At 32.0% G+C, this 20,036-nt stretch overlaps 1 protein-coding gene across 1 annotated transcript; it reads right to left on the bottom strand.

Annotated features, from left to right (window-relative positions):
- Positions 1–5,537: 5,537 nt before the first annotated feature.
- Positions 5,538–19,617, bottom strand: LOC123226653 (beta-galactosidase 10-like). Its single transcript, XM_044651161.1, has 19 exons — positions 19,324–19,617; positions 18,907–19,002; positions 18,690–18,802; positions 18,509–18,575; positions 18,261–18,353; positions 15,087–15,230; positions 13,375–13,463; positions 13,056–13,161; positions 12,820–12,907; positions 12,599–12,717; positions 11,690–11,854; positions 10,973–11,172; positions 9,884–9,993; positions 9,218–9,327; positions 8,852–8,959; positions 8,334–8,444; positions 8,030–8,238; positions 6,044–6,371; positions 5,538–5,867 (listed from the first exon to the last, which is right to left on the bottom strand). The coding sequence occupies exons 1-19, from the start codon at positions 19,483–19,485 to the stop codon at positions 5,757–5,759; spliced, it is 2,529 nt and encodes an 842-aa protein (XP_044507096.1). The 5' UTR covers positions 19,486–19,617; the 3' UTR covers positions 5,538–5,756.
- Positions 19,618–20,036: the final 419 nt, after the last annotated feature.

Below are 20,036 nucleotides of genomic sequence, written 5' to 3'. Positions count from 1 at the left end.
TGATAAGATTATCCAGGGCACACACAAGGAATTTGTTATTTCTTAGCATAGTTACAAGCCTTAAAGAAGTTATAACCAACTATGAGCAACAACATTCTGAAGCACAATCAAGGGTTTAGGGTTTTGAAGCATTAGTCTTGATTAGAATTTTTATTTGCATGTGAAAGCTCATTCAAAAAAATTATTCTCATATCTTTCACATTTTGGGTTAAAATATCGTTTTTCAAACTTATTGGGTTAAGCCAAATTTTTATCAAAATTCAGCAACTCATTTTAAATGATGAAGTTTTGTAAACTACATTTTTATATCTCAAAGTTGGTTTTAAAAGAGTTTTCAAAAAAGGGTTAAATTGTCACTTTTCAAAGGTTTAGGGATTGTAAATTTTCAAAATTCAAGGGGTAAAAAGTAATAAAATTTGTTTGATCAAATTTGACCAGTTGAAGTTTTCGATGGTAGCTTCTAAATTATATAGAAGCCATGTTTTTTGGCTTTTAGAAATCCAGTCAACCGATTCCACCTAGTTGACCGAATTGTATTATGAATTTTCTAATGGCTAGTGTCATATATATGTCATGGAAGTTACATCGCATTCAGTTGACTAAATTACATCCGATCGATCAAATTTTGTATTGTTTGAAAAATTAAAATAGCTAGTTTTATACACAACGATAACTTTCTTTATTTTCCCCTATATAAGCCCAATCAAATCTATTTGGGAGCGAATTTTTGCCACTAAATTGCATTATGAATTTTCTAATAGCTAGTGCCACATAGATGTCACATAAGTGTTACATCATATTTGTTTGACTGGATTACATCTGATCGACTAAATTTTGTATTTTTTGAAAAATTAGAATGGCTTATTTTGTGCATAATGGTAACTTTCTTCATTTTCTCTTATATAAACCTAATCAAATCTATTTGGGAATGATTTTTTGCCATCAAGAACTTTTATATATTTGAGAGAAAATCAATTTTGAAATATTTACTTGCAAATCCTATTCTCTAATCAAAACTCTTGTTTATGCACTTTTTGATTTCATTTGTATTGGGTTGTACTAAACTTAAATTTTTACATAAACTTTTTGAGAGAGATTATGTTCCGAATTCATACAAAAATTTGCATTATAAAAGAATTAGGTTCACTCTTGGAGAGACTAGAGATTTCTAGTGAGAGTAAGTAGGTTATAACACTTGTAAAGGTTAATAACACCTTAGAAGGTATTTATATTGTAAAGAAACGCTTGGTTAGGGTTAGGGCTAGATCCGAGCCGACTCGAGCTCAACTCGCAGTCAGCTTGAATTCGACTCGGTTCATATATGGGTGGCTCGAGTTGGGCTCGAGCTCGGCTAAGGCCGGCTCCTTTCGGGCTCAAGTTCGGTTCGGCTCGTTGTTCGTTATTAAAACGACATCGTTTTGACCAAAACGATGTCGTTTTGTATAAAAAATTAAAAAAAAATTACCGAGCCAGCTCAAGCTCGACCAAGCCCAGCTCGTTTCGGGCTCGACCGAGTCGAGCTCGAGCTGGCTCTACTCGAGTCCAGCCCTAGTTAGGGTTTTATCAATCAAATATTAGTGAAATACTCAAAGAGACATAGCTTGAAAGAGTAGATGTAGGCCAGATTGCGTCGAACCTCTATATATTGTTTGTTTGATTCTCTTCCCCTAAACTCATATTTTGTGTTGTGTATTGTTTTGATTGCATTAATTATTCGAAATATATCTTGACAGTTTTACAAATTGCATTAAAAATAATCACCATTCATTAAGTAGCTTAAACTGGTTCAATTCTTTCATTTGTTAAATATTATTTTATATTGCATAATTCATCTCCCTCTTAAGCCATTCGATCCTTTAATCGGTATTAGAGAGGTTGCTCATTTTCCTAAACTTAACCATTTAAAACAATAGCCATGAACCTAGGAAAATCTTATACTGTTAGTTAATGTTAGATACGACTTGAGCCGAGCTCGACCTCAACTCTGCTACTATTGAAACGAGCCTAAGCTTGGGTTCAGTCAACCAAAAAAATTAATACTTAAACTCAGCTCGTTCATGAGCCACTAATGAGTGTGGCTTGGGTATGCTTAATGAGCTTGACCATGAGCCAAGCTTGGTGAGCTCAAACAAGCCTATTCAGAGCCCATGTGTTTCTGCTTTCTTTTCAACGATTTGGAACTAAACTAAACTATAATAACTCATCTAATAAAATTGAATTACATAAATATCATTATTTCAATCAAAATTTATTAAACAACAAAAAAGAAAACATCAATAGAAGTTGTGTAATATGCATTTCATCACCAAGACATGAGCTTCTGGAACAGGCTACAATTTTGTAGCTTCTTCCATTTCTGCCAGGATGTTTTGCAATATAAAGAAGAAATCTTCCTGAAAAACACCAATGGATTAGATACACAAAAATTAAATTGTTAAAAAATTCAAATAAACAACAAAGAATTCTTCCTAAAAAAGGCCAATGGATTACATACTAACATTATTTATCAAAATTGATGTTCTATATAAATGAAGCCTATCTATATACAATAAACTGAAACCACATGTACCTTCTACAACTACGAATATGTTCGAAAACATGCTAAGTTTAATGCCAAACAATTAATAGAACAAAAAAGAAAATTAAAACAGTTAAAAACAATCAAAACCCAGATTTTAAATTTCACAATAATTCAAAAATACCCCAAGATAGAAAAGATTGAAAACACCTATCTAATTCGACCCAGAACTTCTTCTCTCTTCGCTGCTTCTTCTTTGCTCTTATAAAGCCTGACTTCAACCAAAAATTTAAAGACAAAACAAATATGTGAAAACTACAAATAGAAAAAAATTTAAAACAATTACAAAATGTAATAAAGAAATTAAAAAAAAAATAGCTCTAATTCGCAGGTTCGTTGAATATCAGCCTCTGTTAGTCCCAACATTGATATTGACATTGGATATACTCATTGAAAAAATTGCATGTCGATTTTCTTTTAAAGTGTTATGAATTGTGAAATATAGTGCAAGATGAACCTTTTGTTCCTATGAAAAAAGTAGATGGAATATAAGTGTCCAAAACTAGAGAAGAAATGACCTCTCAAGATAAGAAAAATATTGACATTAATGCTAGAGCTATGAATGTGTTATATTATGCATTAAATGAATATAACTTTAACAAGGTATAAACATATACCTCGGCTAAAGAAATTTCGGAATTATTAATGGTGTCAAATGAGGGAAATTCACAAGTCAAAGAGACTAAAGTTAGCATCCTTATACACTCATATGAGTTATCCAAAATGAAAAAAGATAAGATTATTAGTGATATGTTTAATAGATTTATTACTATTGTAAATCAATTGAAAAAATCTTGGTAAGTTTACACTAAGAAAATGTCAAAAAACTTCTTAGGTGTTTTCCTCCTTGGGATCCCAAAGTGACAACAATTGAAGAAGCAAAATATGTCAAGACTTTATCTCTTAAAGAAATTTTAGGGTCACTTCTCACTCAGGAGCTCACTATAAAATGACAACAAGTTGAACAACAACAAATTGAAGAAGTAGAGAAAAAGAAAAAGAGTATTGCCCTAAAATCATCCATCAAAGAGAGTGAAAAGTTTCCAGAAGAATAAGAGGAGATGTCAAATCATGAAGATGAAGACATTGCTCTCTTAACTAAGAAGATTGGAAAGTTGCTAAGAATTAGAAAACTAAGAAGAAAAGGAAACTTTACAAAAAGGGAAACTACTAAAGATGAAAGAGAAGAAAGATAAAAGAGAGAACAAGTTGTGTGCTATGAATGCAAGAAGTCAAGGCATATTAAATATGATTTTCCTCTCTTTAAAATTGGTAGATAAAAAAAGAAGGTAATAAAGGCTACATGGGAAAATAATGATGAAAGTGAATCCGAAAAAGAGGATAACAAAATAGCCAAAATGTGCTTCATGACAATCACAAATAATGAGGTAATAAATTCTAGCTCATCTAATACTTGTGATGATTTAGATATTATAGATGATGACATAGATGAAAACCCTTCATATGAAGAGTCATATGATACACTTGAAGAGATGAAGAAAAAACTTGTTCTTTGTATGTCTAAAAATACAACTCTTAAAAAGAAAAATTTAAACTTGGAAAAAGAAAATGAGTCTTCAAAGAAAGAAAATGAATTTCTTAACCAAAGTCTTTAAGCTTAAAGGAAAAAAAAAAAGAAAACAAGTGTTTCATTTTTTAAAAGGAAAAACAAAAGTTTGAAAAAAAAATCTTTGCATAACTAAAAAGGAAAAAAAAAACTATAGAAAATGAAATTAAAGCTTTAAAAAGGGCAACAACAAATTTAAGTGAAATAGTTTTAAAATTAAAAAATAGAAGAACATTCTTGATAAAATGTTTGGTGTACAAAGGAAAGTTTTAAATAAAAGAGGGTTTGATTATAAACTTTTTATCAAAGCAAAATATTTAAAAAATTATCTTGTTAAAAACTCAACTTCAAGTGAATAAAATATGACTTGCAATTATTGTGGAAATAAAAGTCACATCTTATTATCTTGCCCAATTAAAAAAAAAATCATCTGGGCACTAAGAAAGTATGGATTCCTAGGAGAATAAAAACTAACCATTAAGGACCCAACATGATTTGGGTATCTAAGACAAATTCTCGAATATCTTATTGTGTTTAGGAATGGAAAAACAAAAGGAAGAAAAACAAATAGTTCCTCTATAGCGCTTGCTCATGACATTTGATCGGAGATATTTTACAATTTTTGACAATTAACAAGAAAGATAGGGGACATGTCACCTTTGGAGACAACGCAAAAGGTAAAATTATTAACATTAAAAATATTAGTAACAACTCTCACATAAGTTTTTGCCTAAAATAATTAATTTCCACAAGTCGTGTTATATTTTAGGGTATAATTGCAAGATTTTATGTCGAAAGAGGTCTGTAGTTTTTCTTAATATATTCATGGGTTAATTAAGAATTTGATTTTTTGGTGGAGTTTCATAAATTTATAGTTTAGCAATTTATTTATTCCACAGATAGCGTTTAGTTACGAGTGCAATGAATATTTTTAGTAATTTTTGAATTTTTATTACATTTTCTCTTAAAATGAATGATATTACCATTATAATAATAAGAATGATTAAAACGTCGGAATTTATTGTGTTGATTGTATACAAAGTTTAATAAACAACCACAAACAATAATACTATAAATTATGTTAGGAAAACTAAAAAACTGGTTATGATCCAACTTTTATCTCAAATCTTAAATCTAAACCCTAGCCTTAACCTTTCCTTAAAACTCTAAACCTTAAACTTAAAAATTAAATTATAAACTCAAACCCTTAAACTTAATCTCTAACTTTAACCCGTATCTTAAATAATGGGACTTCACCAAATATCGTTTGGCTAGGTGTGCACAAAGAGCATTTGCCTCAGATTCTAGATTCTTGATTCAATTTGAGCTCGTCGGCCACCTCATGCCATGGCCGGCCAAAATTGAGAACATGCCTAGTTAATTACTTCAAAATCAATGCAAAAGTTCTCCAGAATGTATTCATACTGCAATAACACTCATTTCTACACATATTCCACTAGTCAAACCCAGTTCTCAAAGTAAACCCATTATATAAGAAAAAAAATGACCGAAAGACACAGTTCCCTGCTATATATTAATGAATGGAGGCAGAGAAGAAACAGAAAAAATTTAGGTTGTGTAATTGAAGCTGCTATCGGCAAGATGGCCATTTCAGCTGCAAGCTACTTCAACTGCCAGTTTCTTAGTAGCGCCTGGACACAAACTTTTATTGAAACTCTCCTCTGTTAGTTCTATGGCACATTCATTTTTGTTTAGGCAAACCTGCAACAATATGAAAGAATTTTAAAGAAATGCAGAACAGAAAAAATAAAATAAAATAAAAAGTTTCAGTTGTCCTTCAAGATGTACATCAAATGCTCCTAGCGTATGCTAAAAGGCTACAACTGAATGAAGCACGCTTCTTTTAAAAAGTTAAGAGCTGATAAAGCAGTTTTTACCTTCTCAACGACAGAAATAGAGTTAGGATCATGGCAATCTCCCAAACTAAAGAATCCACATGTTCCAGTGGGAGTTCCAAAACTGGCAAATCTTACAGAGGAGATGCGAGCGCTCTTGGGACACTTAAGATTGACAGTTGCTTTGTTTCTCTTATTTTTGTATTCTGATAGTTCTTTTCCAAACAAAGGGTAATCCTCGGCAATGTGACCACAAAGGCCTGATATTTTTCGTCTTGAAAATCTGATTTTCGTTGGATCTCCACCTTTCTCCTCAAAAATTACCAGAATGTTTCCAGATGGCTTGAACCAAGACCGTGGAATATGGTACCTGATCAATGCAGATACAAAAGTAGTCTTCATAACCAGATGAAAACTTTCTTCTTTTTCTTTCACAAGCAGTTAATTTATAAGTTTTTTGAATGAAGGAATAATATTAAAGTTCACAAGAGTTCAAAATAATAAGACTAGCCATAAAAAATTGTTTCAAGAAACCAATGTGCAAAGGCAAAAACTTAATAGACAAGCCATGCTTTTACAATCTAAATATCTGTGCATATATAATTTTAGGTATTACAAACGACTAGAAAGAAACATGTAAAGAAAAGTTTTTAAACAACTTTTTAAAAAAAATCTTAACATCTAGTCATTGCACTTTAAATGGTTGACATTCAATGCAAATTACACAATTTGATACAATTTGTCATTTCAAGCATCAATATGTAAAAATCATGCACACAAGCACAAACACAATTCTTTGCATCGCTAGCACATATGCTACAAATGGAGAGAGACAAATGTTTTCATCCTACAAAAAAAATTCCTTCATATAATATATAGATATATCATGAAAATTATTAAGTGGGACAGATGCATGTATGCCTATATAATCACAGCATGTTAGCTAGGCATGTGAAGAACGTGTGGGTGTATATTCTTCAATGGGAAGGGCACATGTACATCCATTCAATCACAGTGTGTCACATCAACTCACTTGGTTACTTGCCATGATTGAATGAATGCACAAGCTTTCATCCTACTAAGACTTCTTATTTGTAAATGTTGACAATTCTTCACTAAGATGGGGAGACGTGTTTGTCCAATCACAGGGTGCCATCTTAAAAACCATGGCTAACACATAACAAAATTTGATTTTTGGACAGGTGCAATAGCATTTGTCCTAATAAAAAATAATTCTTCAATCGAATGAATATATGTATATCCATCCAATCACATTGTTTCACATCAATGCAAAAATTCTTAACTGGGTTATATATGGGATAGAGGCATGTGCATCCAATTGTGACATGTACCAACCATGCATGTTGATATGACATGCTATGATTCAATGAATGCATGTGTTTGTCTCATTGAATATATCAACAATTCTTCAATGAGACAAGTGCATATATGCCTATCCAATCACATTAGCACGTATTGTATCGGACACACTTGCACACTAACATACATACGTACATGCATGCATTAATTCATATATGCATAATTCTTCATATATCCATACATACATACACACAGACATACATGCACGCTTATACACATACATATGCATATATTCTTAATTCTACAATGAAACAAACAAATATATGTTTACCAATTATGTTTCAATTCAAGTTGCATGGCTGACAAACATGTCACAATTAAATAGGTGCAAATGATTATCTCACTAAAGACTTCCTCCTATGTATAAACATTGACAATCTTCATTGTGACAGGTTAATATGCATCCATGCAATCAGAGCGTGCCACACTAACATGCATGACTAATTCACACATTATGATTGGATGTATACACATCCATCCATCCATCCATTCTTTCATCCAACAAAAGAGAAATATTAGTTGGCTATGGAAGTCCCAAAAGAGTTGAGCTATCTATTGTGGCACTTTTTATGCAATTTGAGGAGCAAAGGACCTCTAACATATTTCCTGGTTCCAAGCAGTTAAAGCATTTTCCATATGTTGGTTTACCATCTTTGGGTTGGTTCTCCACATCCAGTGAAGCATTTGTCTGGGAAGAATTTGCCTCTGTAATCACATTCTTGATGACACCCATGGACAGAACTTTTCTTAGGCCAATATCTTCCAATTTCTTCTCCATTCAACCAAGCTAAACCTTTCCCCATTTTAAGCATATCCAAACCAATAGGTTCATCCCCGAGTGGTTGGTCCACCACAACCTGCAACATTCATGAAAATCTGAAATTCATGGCAAATGGAGATAGGAGCTGATTATTATATAACAATAAAATATAAATATTTCCCGGGTATTTACCTTGTACCATGTCAAAGGCTGTTTTTTTGGTGGTTCTGAAGTTGATACCCACTTTACACCATTCAAACCATCTGGCTTGTATATGCCCAGGTGTTCTCCTTGCAAACCTATCTGGGAAAAACAGGAAGAAGGAAAGAAAGCTTACAAAATTTTAGATGTTACCCACTGTTGATTAAAGGATGATTTTCCCCAGAATTTCAACACTCCAAGAAACAGTTTCCCCTGGCTACTTACAGTGTGATATGTGAAATTTAAGGTTTCATGCATGTTAATGTAGAATAGCCTACACTTTAAGGAGGACTTCTGAAATTATTCCTAAAATTTTCACTTGTTAACTCTGAGTTACTTATATCAATATGACAATGTTACTATTACAATTGGTAAGAAAAAAAAAGTTAATTATATTATTAGATTAGATATTGACAATTTTTCTGCAAAGAGGTCCGAGAGCTAAACTATTAAGAATTTTACTACAGCATGAGATATAAAAGTTCAGTATGCCTGATGAAGAAATGTACCTTGTAGGACCAACTATATGTAGCCAAGTCCAGTGTCCCATTGTTGAACCCATTAATCTTGACACTTGTTAATCCTGCTCCCACCCATTCATAAGATGGTCCTGCATTCTAGAAACAGCAGTAAGGATTTTAAAAATGCAGCATTAGATAATATAACATCAATAAACATTAAAAGACAGATTATGAAACATTTTTAATTGCTACAAGGGAGAAAAAATTATTCTTCAACAAAACCAAAAGCAACATTTTAAGTGTTTCTGTGAGGTAGCATTCTTCCCTTTTATTATTAGACAAAAATATAAAATACCATTAATGACAAAAAATAAAAGACCAGATAATATTGATAAGTATAGATAATTAACTTACTTGTAGGCCAACTGTCATGCTTAACAGGGCAATTTCATTCTCCCCTGCTTTGAGAGAGATGGGATTCTTAAATTTGAATGGTGAGTGTGAGCCATTTCCAGATGCACTACCTAGTGACATGAAATATAAATAGCTCATCAGAAAATACTGAGGAATGAAATATGACTACTCATAGGAGCTTGTCCAGAATATATACTGACCCAATCAATGACAATTATGCAAAATTAATGAAAAAATACGCACAACAATTTGGAAAGATTAGAATCAATCAAATAATATGTGAAAAAGAAATTTTGTATGAAAAGATAGCATCATGATATGCACCAATATTTACAATGAAACCATAAATTCAAGTGGTAATGTGGACAAATAAAAATCAACAAAGCAGCATGAAAAATAGATATTATGTAAAGATCAAACAAAATACCTACAAATTTAAATTTAAATTATTTATCCTTGACATAGGTGTAGAAAAGAGAAACATTATTATAGTTCTTATACTTCATTGAATAAACTAAAGTCAAATACAAAATAAAGTGACCCTACACAGGTCAAAAGTTTCACAAATTGCTTCAAAACTTTTGTAGGTGATAAGCAATGTCTGACTTAGAAAATTAAAGGCATGCAACTGGAAGAGCACCTTCAAGGTAAAGAAATAATAATAACCTTGAAGTTCTTGATTCACAAAAGCATGAAGTGCATGACCCTTGGATTCAATTAGAAGAACTGGGCTGCTTCCATTCTTTAAGAATTTTTCATCTTCACTAACAAATATACTGCAATTAAAAACTATATTAGAATATCAATACCAGTGTTCAAAGCTGACTTCACTTAATTTTATGGTAAATTTAAGCAAAGGCTTAATATGCATAGTAATTAGTATTAAAATGCACTTTCTGGATAGTCTGCATAAAAAGAAAACACCGCAACAGAAAGCATAGGCCCTCTTCCAAGAACCTGAAAAATACTAGATGGCAAAGCTACAAAAGATACAGAAGTTTCAATTTATTTTTCCTTTCAATCTTACGTTTCTGCAAGTTGTTTATAACTTCTTTTCTGATAAGATGACTATTTATCATCAAAAACACAACAAACTAAGTACATATGCAGAAACATTGTCTCTGGTAAACTTTTTTTACAGCGATTTCTCTTTTGCTCCATTAAGTTTTGTTGTTAACGGGGTGGTTAATGATTGTGACTTTCTTTGGTTTTTTGAATTCTGAAACATTCATGGAGATCTTTATCAGCGAGACATCTCATCCTCCTAATGTTTCATCTTCCCAAGATGGCATTGCACCCTTCCAAAAAACTTTAAAGATGGTAGCACCCTCGTATATTAAAACTAATTTATCTTTGTTCTTCTTCTACTAGAACTCTATCTTAAAGCATTGTATAGTGTTAGACTCTTTCTTTAAGTTTAAGCTTTTGAGTCAAGCAACTGCTTAAATATAGTGTCAATGCAAAAGGTCTTGAATTTAAATTCCCCAAATATCACAATTAGCCAATGTTATTAGGTTACTTAGTATTGGTTTGGCAGAGCTATTTAAATATGGGCTCAGTGAATGTTAAACGTGAGGGGGCTTATAAAAGAGCTTGAAACTAATCTGGGGCCCCACTTATAGCGCAAGCCCTTGAGTTGAGTGGTTATTTAACAACACATTATATTTCCAGAGAGAAAACAAAAACAGATAGAGGAAAAGAAAACACTACAGCAGATAAAATTGTACTGTAATCTTTTTCCAAAGTAAGACTAACCTTGTTGTATACCAGAGGTAATCAGTGGTATCTTTTGTGGTGTTAATGTGATCCACAAAACTATTTTTTACAAAGTCAGCTCCCCCCCAAATGCCAGCTTTCTCCTTAAATATCTCCCATTTTAGAGTTTTATCTGTTGAAGCCACTGACGGCTGAAGATTCACTGGGACCATTTCAACTATTGACGATTGGGAACTTACCTGTCAATAATTTATGCGTTGGTAAAGAAGTTAATTCAGGGCACTATTCACAGAACAGAATTTAGGGCATGCAGAGAAAGGTGTCAAGAGCAGTTTATTGCCAGACTACAGAATATGATGCTAAAATAGTCAGTCTCTGATGTTAATTCTCACTTAGAAAAATTAACATTTCATAGTTTGTTGATCTACTTCATTATATATCTGCTTTTATTTCCATGCATTTTGGCTGTGCCATTTAGTTTGAACTAAAAATTCTCCCAATAAGTTAACTACAAGAAATATTGGTTACTATAAAGATTTTTTCTAAACATATTTAAACACAGATATTCCCAATACAAGATTTAAACAAAAGAAATTAATCTTTTAAAGACTCTGCCTTGTTTAGAAATCTTGGCATGTATGTACGCCAGATAGCAGTTAGGAAGTTGAAAGCTTATCGAAGTACATTTTTATCAGGAATGTGACTTTCAATTTTAACTGTTAGCAGCTTGTGGGGACAGAAATATATAAAAATTACCTTTGCTGTGTTAAACACTACATTCTTGCAGTCTGGCAGAATGCTGACTGACCATGCCGGCAAGTGATATGACACATTTTGAAACTGTACTATCTTCTCATTTTTATCATCCATGTTAGCAAGAAAGGCAGCACATCCTCCAGAAGAGTTAGTATACACATCGGCCTACAAAAAAGTCATTATTCTATGAAGGATGACTACTTGCAGAATGGATAAAAGGCACATTAAAGTAAATTTGAATGGCAAAACTATTATCAATGGAGAACATGATCAGTGATGCAAAAGATAACAAACTTCTTATTTCTTTCTATGGAGGGTAGGAAGGTAGCAGAAGGGCCTCCCCTTTATCTTTCCCAAGTAAAAAAATTTGCAATTCATTATCTTTATTAGATGCCCTGCTGATAGCAAAACTAATTGCTTTTGCCATTATTTTTTTTCAAATAAATTATAAAACTCTTATAGTTACAACAGCATCTCTTTTTCAAGTTGATCCACCATGTAAGGTTTTTTTACAAAAATATACATATCTACATTTCCTATTAAAAAAAAAAAAAAAAGGCAGGATTTTCACCTTCAGACTCCATCAACAATCAAATTGAGTTACAATATGCCCAATCAGATCCAAAACAAGTAGATTTCAAATCACAACAAACAGTTTATCAAAAAGGGAAAATGCTTGACCTGACACATTCAAACAAGGCAGCATAGAAGTATGAAAGAATAGGATGGAACATAGTAAGAAATTACATTCTTAGATCAAAAGAACCATAAATGACCAAAAAATATATATATAAATTTGAAAATAGATAAAAGAATTTAAACTGTTTTTGGATTAGATATCAACATTTAGCAGAAAAAAGTTGCATTTAAAATTTAAAAAAAAAAAGTCAGAAATGAGAAGCAAATCACCTCTTGGGAAGGGCCCAGTGACAAGTTAATTGGCTCACTGTTTAAGAGTAGATGCTCACATAACTTTAGAGCTCTATGAAGCTCCTTAAGGTGTCCCCATTTTGGATTCCTTGGTAATCCTAAAAACAATCAAAATTATTAAAAAAAATAGTACATGCTAAATACAATACATCCTAACAGCGTTGAATCACATGCTCATAGTCATTAGAATGAGAACTCACCATATTCATCAATTGGTGCATCATAGTCGTAACTTGTAGTAATGAAAGGGCCTCCTGACGTTCTACCAAAATTTGTTCCACCATGATACTGAACCACATGAAACAATGATGGCAATGGCAATGATGATGGAAGGAAAACTTAAAACAGAAGTTGATGGATGCAATAATTGAAGTGAACTACCTAGTAAAACACTTAATACATTTAATGCATAAAGATAGAAGATTAATTGTTATACCATGTAGTAATTAAGTAAACTGCCACCTTTCTGGAAAAAAAGAGCAACAGAATAAGCAACATCTTGAGGTGGCCTGTGGGGATCTCTAGCCCCAAATGTTTTAAACCTGGAAAAGGTAAAGCATTGTTGTATCACAATTTCAGGAGAAACCATAAAAAATCAGAGATGCATTGTTAAGTCTAGGGTAGTTTACATCCTTCTAAAAATCATTATTGAGACAGAAGAAATTCAAACAATGATTAAAAAGGCACACATAAAATACATAGATATACAGAGCAAAGTTTCCAATCAAAGCAGAGTTCAAATTTAGAATACAAACCATCCAGGCCAATTCTCAGTCCACATTTTGGGCTTGTTTGGTGAATTAGGTTTAAATTGGTCACAGTAAAAGGAGTTACAAGTATTGATCTGCAAAATAAGAGAATGAACAAGAAAAAATATTATATTATTTGTTCTGAGTGTTAAAATTGTCATGATTCTGAATTTGACCATGCAATAGAGAAAGGAGAGTGCAGTCCTAATTATGAATTTCAATTGAAAGAGAAAGTAGAGTGCATTACTAATAGTGGAAAGGATCATAAAATAACTTATAACAACTAAAAAGTAAACTTTTACCATGAACTTTCTGCGAAATAATCAATGCAAATCTTCAATTAAAATAAGAAAACTAAAATACGATTGCTAAGACACTTGACTAGTAGATTTATATATTTAGACAGCTAGACCTATTTAAAAAAATAGGTGATTCATCTGAGATATGTATTGTTTTAGAGCTTAAATGCAGCTTTTAATTCTTCCTATCAACTAAGACATTTAAGACCAAACAAAACAAGATCATGTTAGAGCTTAAATATAAAATAAGCATCTCTTCTATTTCCTACCAAGAAGAAATATTTAACAGAAAACTCATGGTCACACTTTATATTTAAAAACCAGACAAGTATGTCTTTGTGTGTGTGCATGTTGCACTTGTGATACTAGATTTGCCTGCAACTTAAGTATTAAAAAACAGTAAAGTTCTAACTGAATGAAGATACTCTCATATTTTACAAAGTTATGATAATTATGCAATTAAAGTTTGAATACTAATGCTGAAGCATTTGCCATACATTTAAGCTTTTGGAATTGAAGGTGACACCACATGGTAACAAATTATAATGAGTATGAGTCCAAAGAAATGGATACTATTAATTAAATTACAGTATAATACAGGCTTTAGTTTGGAACAACTATGATATAACATAAAACCAGAAACCCCAGTTTCCTCTCTTCTTACCATCATTTTATCAACATTCAAACAATAAATAGATCCATATAAATTTCCACCGATAAAGTGGAGGTAGCATAAAATTTCCCCTTTGGAGGCTTATCCATGATAAAGGGTTGGGGAAAAGCGCATGCAATAAGCTTAAACCCAAAAAATTGCTTCTCTGTCCACAGATCCCAATATCTATAAAAAGGATCATGTACTCCTACTAACTTTAAAACTAAGAAAAACTCATTCTTTTCATATACTATATACTGCATAGAGATTTTATAGAATTTCCCACATGTTATTTGTAGCAAATTTGGGCATCAACAAAGAAGGGAGAAATTGGGGATCAAGAACTTGGGAGCTAGACATTGGGAGATTATATCAACCATTTTCCTATGTAAATGATAATTGAAACTTTGCCCATCATGGAATTGTAAAATGCACAACACACAAAAAAAACAGCTGGAGAGTCTTCAATAAAGTTTTATAGTAGTCCTATTTGCCTGTATTTATGCCAAAAGAGTCAGATGTCCACAGAATCTAGCCTTCTTTTAATTGATACTTGACCCAATTAGAGATCGATTAGTATCAAATGAAAGAAATTACTGTTTCCAGTTTAATGAAGAATTCTTACCACTTGTTATGTTTACATGCATGACTGGATGTGTATTTCTGCTACCAAAAGTTGGTGTACATAGGATCTAATGTTGGTCTAGTCTGTATGACACTGTAGCAAAGGAATAGAAAAAAAAAAATCAGATCTCTTAGACTCTTACCACAGGGTCTGGAGCATCATCCTGTTGGCACATTATCCAAGGCACCCCTATATTTTGAGCAACAGCCATTCTTGCAGCCCACAAGGCATATTTCTTTCCTCCTTCTCCATATCCTGCTTCATAGAATCCATATTCATTTTCAACCTGCAATAAGAGCCAGATGTTGAATGATATCTAAAACCACAAGCTACCTTAAAAGAAACACCAAAACAGATATATGAACCTATGCAAAAATAAAGCATACCAAAACCAAAGGAAAAAATCAAATTTCAATGCACGAACAGACACATAAACACACTTACCAGAAAAAATTATATCAACATAAATTACGGAGTTACTGATACTAGTATTATGATATTTTAAAAAGCTGATTATATAATCATTTATGAAAACTCAGAACAGGCCACAATTTTTTGGGCCCAAAATTTTAAAACAATATCAAATCTCTCAATTTCAGGGGTGAAAAAACCTGTTGTGGATTCAAATTAATTTATCCAAATAACATTGTTTATAGTAACATATAAATCAGTACACACAATGTAATTCAACATTGTTGTATTATTGCCACTTCATCTTTTTTTATTGTTTGATTTATCTTAAACTTTATCTCATTCATTCACTTTATGCCACTTTATCTTTTAATTTGTTTAATCCATCCATTCACTCTATGCCATATCACTTTGTATAGAAATTTTATACAAGTGGTATTATTCTAGCATATTTAGGAACAGGTTTTCTCATTTTCCAAATTTAGTTTACAAGTATTTATGCCTTATTTTCCTATTTGAATTGGAAAAAACTTCTGCATTTTGACAGTTGGTTTAGGATTTGTTTATTTTCTTTTACATTTTACTAAATAAGACTATTACATACTATGATCTACATTAAAATTACATTGGGTTGTTTGGTGTTAGTACTTTAATTGACATCATTGTTTGGTGTTACTACTTTATTTGACATCTGATTTTCCTTGTCTTTGAAGGGACAAACTTTTTATATTGTACTGGCATTGAATTAAAACTCTCAGAAATTGATTGAGACATCACTCCTGAAGATGATGATTACAAATTCAAATTTTCACGACAATCTTATGAAATAGAGATTAACGTTCCCATTAAAATAATTGCACAAAATTAGTTAAACATTTAGTTTACCTACCAATATTAAAAGTAATCTTCTAGTATACTCTACTAAGTTGCATGGAAATAGAAACACAAAAACAGAAATGTTAAAACACAACAATGCATTTTTTCAAAAATATAGGAAACAAAATGTGGAGGCACGTGCAAATATTAAAATATAGGTCAACTTTTATCATGGAGCCCACAACACAAAGAAACATGAATGGCGAAAATTTATGGAATATGATGAGGGATAATAACTACATCAATATTGAAGTGTATTGCACGGTCAGACTTTCTTATTTGAAAATTTCTTTGCTTTAACAGTAATGAATTAAAACACAAACTCCATTAATGATTATCAATGAAATGAAAAGCAACTTGTCTTCAATACCAAGCTTCACAATAGTAAATATTAAAGCTTAGATGTACCATGCTCAATATCAAAGACGAAAAGATATTAGATTGCAATAATTTTTTTAGCATTTCGTCCAAAATAAAAAAGCTATATATGCAATAAAATTACTATGAAGGTTTCTAATAAAATACAACAAGATAAGAGGGAAATTATACTTTTGTTTTCCTTTTTGTTCCCATGAATTTATGGAATACTCAGTTGTTAGGATTGAGATACTTGTCCTAATGAAACAAGATACATAGGTTTCAAATGGGAAAGGGAAAACAATATTAAGGTTTTGGTATTGAAGGCAACCAGTTTGGCTAATTGTGGGAGGTCTCCGATACTTCGAACGACCGAAAATTGGAGGCTCCAGACTCCTTTAATTGTTCGGATTATCTTTATAATCCTTTCTATTAGTGAAATCAATCAAAATATTCTATGAAATAATTTATAGCTAAATTTGTTCGTTGTTTTATTTTCATTTTTGTTGAATAAATTGTTAGGAATTCTAACAAATGGTATTAGAACAGTAGATCCGGCAGGAGAGACAAATCATTGACCAAAAAGATGAAGAGTTACCAGACTCAACATGGGAAAAGTGGTTGGAAAAAGAAAAGAAAAAGAAAATAGAAGAAAAGGAAAAAGAGTGACAAAGGTGGGGGAAAAGTCAACATCTAGACAAGATCGATGATGCTACGTTGGATTCATGTCAAAGGTGAGTGATCAAATACTCTCAATCGTGGAAGAATAGAAGAATGTCCGATTGAAAGAAAAAAAATACAAGAAGAAAAAAGAGACGAAGAGGAGAAGGAGGAGAGGGAAAAAAAAAAAAGAGTATGGGGCCCTAGACAGTTGGAGAATAGTGGGAAAATGTGTCATAGTTGTCAAAAAATAAAAGTTAAGAACGTAATGGGCAAAAGGTGGCAGAGGTGAAAATTGAAAAAGAAGGTTTTGGAAGTTAAATAGAAAAGTGAAAAAAAAATAAAGAAAAGGGTTATAAGAAAATGTGAAATTTGAGAAATGTGTGGAAACGTAAAATGAAAAGTGAGATAACCTATGGGAAGAAAAAAAGAGATGTATGAAAAATAATTATATTAAAAAAAGGTGACCAAAAAAATCAGGAAAAAAGAATCCAAAAGATTAAAAAAAAGAAAAAAATCCAAAAAAATGAAAAGAAAAATTCAAAAAATTATATGAAAAATGTTTTTGTGCTTCGTAGATCCTCTATAATATGAAAAGGGAATATTATAAATTTTGTGAACAAGTTTTGTTAGGTAAAAATAAATCAACACTAGAAAAAGTAAGTGGTAAGCAGGTAGTCCCATTGTCTATATTCATGGATAAGACACTATATTATATGACACAAAGCACCTTCCTGTATAAGTAGAATTTATGGCTTTACAAATTAAAGAAAACTGTAAAAGCAAACTTTAGTTACGTAAATTGATGAAAGCATCAATCATCAAAATCTTAAATTATTATCCTTCTGAGAAGAGAGTAGGATAATTTGTAATTTTCTAAACAATGAATTGGTAGATTGACTCAATTTAATACCAAATACTGGCATTCCGATTCTAAAACCTTTAAGCACTAGATCCACCACCCTCCAATGATAATAGAAATATGCAGATGAAGTATTATTAGCAAACTTGCCTGTGACATGATGATGGGACCTCCCTGTGGTGCAAAAAGCTTTTCTTGCTTCATTAGGTTCACTATGACAGACATAAATCTCTGCATGTGATACTGAATATTGAACAAATAAGCAAATTAGATACAATTGTTTATCGTTCCTTTATATGCGTGATGAGCGCTATTGCATATATCAGAACAACATCAAGATTTTCTAGTGCTGTCTATAGTTTTCCAAGCAACTGAGACACCAAAAATAAATTCCATACCTTAAATGGCTCATTATCAGTTCGGAAGACAGTGCCAGGAATGTAGTGCAGCCAAACAGGAACCCCCCTGTGTTATATGATCAAACTTTCACATTTTATAAATAGAAACAGAAGTGAAAGAGTAAGTACTATTAACTCGGCAACATAAGCATTAAGTTTTCAATTTAAAACATTAGTGTACCCATAATTATACTCTGCAGCAACGAATGGACCAATCCGCAAAATCATATACATCCCAGCTTGCTGAACTATCTTGACAAACTTGACCAGATCAAATCGTCCCCCGAAATAATACTTTAAGTTCCAGATTAAAAGAAAAAGATTAATATAACCAACATAGAAAATTTTCTTAAAAAACGTAAACTAAAAATTTTATGTATTACATTCGTGTTACTCACTTTTCCAGGAGATAGCTCATGGCCATTCCAAAACACATATGACTCGATCACATCTGCTCCTCCTTCCTTTGCAGTTTGAACCAACTCCGGCCACATCTAGGCATATCACATTTGCATTCAGATTATACAATTACTGACAAAGTGAAACGCACATTTCAAAGAACATTAAAATCAAGAACGAAAATCAATACACAGCAGGAAGTGTGAATAACAGTGAAATCAGCTAGTTAAACAAACAAACATTTAGGCTCCATTTAATCTCCCAAGTAAAAGAAGTAAAAATAAAGTCCAATACAGACCGAGTTCAACAGTAAAATCTGAAACAATAAACCCATGCCTGTCCAATATATCATGAAATATAGATATATGTCTAAGTTCAAACTGTCGCAATATATCATGAAAGAGGGAGAGAGTCACCGCCGGAACGCTGCGAGGATAATGAATGGCGGCGGAAATGAGAAGCTTTCGCTGTCCATTAATAATCAAAGAGCGACGATCGTAGGTTACATTTGAAGCGAAGCAAAATGTGATTAAACTACTTGAGAAGAAGAGAAAAAACTTGATGTTTGTCAACACCATTTTGAAGAGTAGTGGTGTTTAGCAGGAAGTGAAGAAAGTGTGTTAATTTATAAGCAGGAAAAGGCAAGAACATGTGCATGTTGGGTACCAGGCATTTATTTAGACAACGCGGGTTCAGATCAGCAATTTGTATCTGGCTAATCTAGAGACTAATGCTGTCAAAAAATCTCCAGCTATCGTGTCTGACGGTGGGGGTGCCATTGTTACCAGTAAAACCTATGGGTGTCGAAAAAATATTTTTTCTCACCTAAGATTTGACTAAAATAATTTTTCACCGTTGTTCCTGGTATAATTAACATTTTTCTATTTAAAATAAAATTATATCAATAAAAAAAAATGCTAACATAATGATAAAAAGCAATTACCATCTCATCTCTATTACTTTATTCAAAATTGCTGTATAGTCTTAACTTTAAAATATAAAAAATCTTTAAATATCTAATTTGTATAAAAACTATCTTATTTCCCATTCATTTCACTCTCACCATTATCTACTTTTGTTTTTTGTAGGCTGCCACCACGTCTGTTTCTTAGACAACTCAACCTACACT

This window comes from Mangifera indica, chromosome 1, assembly GCF_011075055.1.
Source record: "Mangifera indica cultivar Alphonso chromosome 1, CATAS_Mindica_2.1, whole genome shotgun sequence".
Taxonomy (NCBI): domain Eukaryota; kingdom Viridiplantae; phylum Streptophyta; class Magnoliopsida; order Sapindales; family Anacardiaceae; genus Mangifera; species Mangifera indica.
Note: the sequence above shows the minus strand (reverse complement) of the source record. Positions and strands in the feature narration are given on the sequence as shown.

Excerpts from the sequence above, each read along its gene's own strand:
- LOC123226653 (XM_044651161.1), bottom strand. The coding sequence starts at position 19,485 with ATGGTGTTGACAAACATCAAGTTTTTTCTCTTCTTCTCAAGTAGTTTA. Across the intron at positions 12,908-13,055 it reads GTTTACTTAATTACTACATG|TATCATGGTGGAACAAATTT; the intron begins GTATAACAATTA and ends CATGTGGTTCAG. Across the intron at positions 8,239-8,333 it reads AGCCTTTGACATGGTACAAG|GTTGTGGTGGACCAACCACT; the intron begins GTAAATACCCGG and ends TGAATGTTGCAG.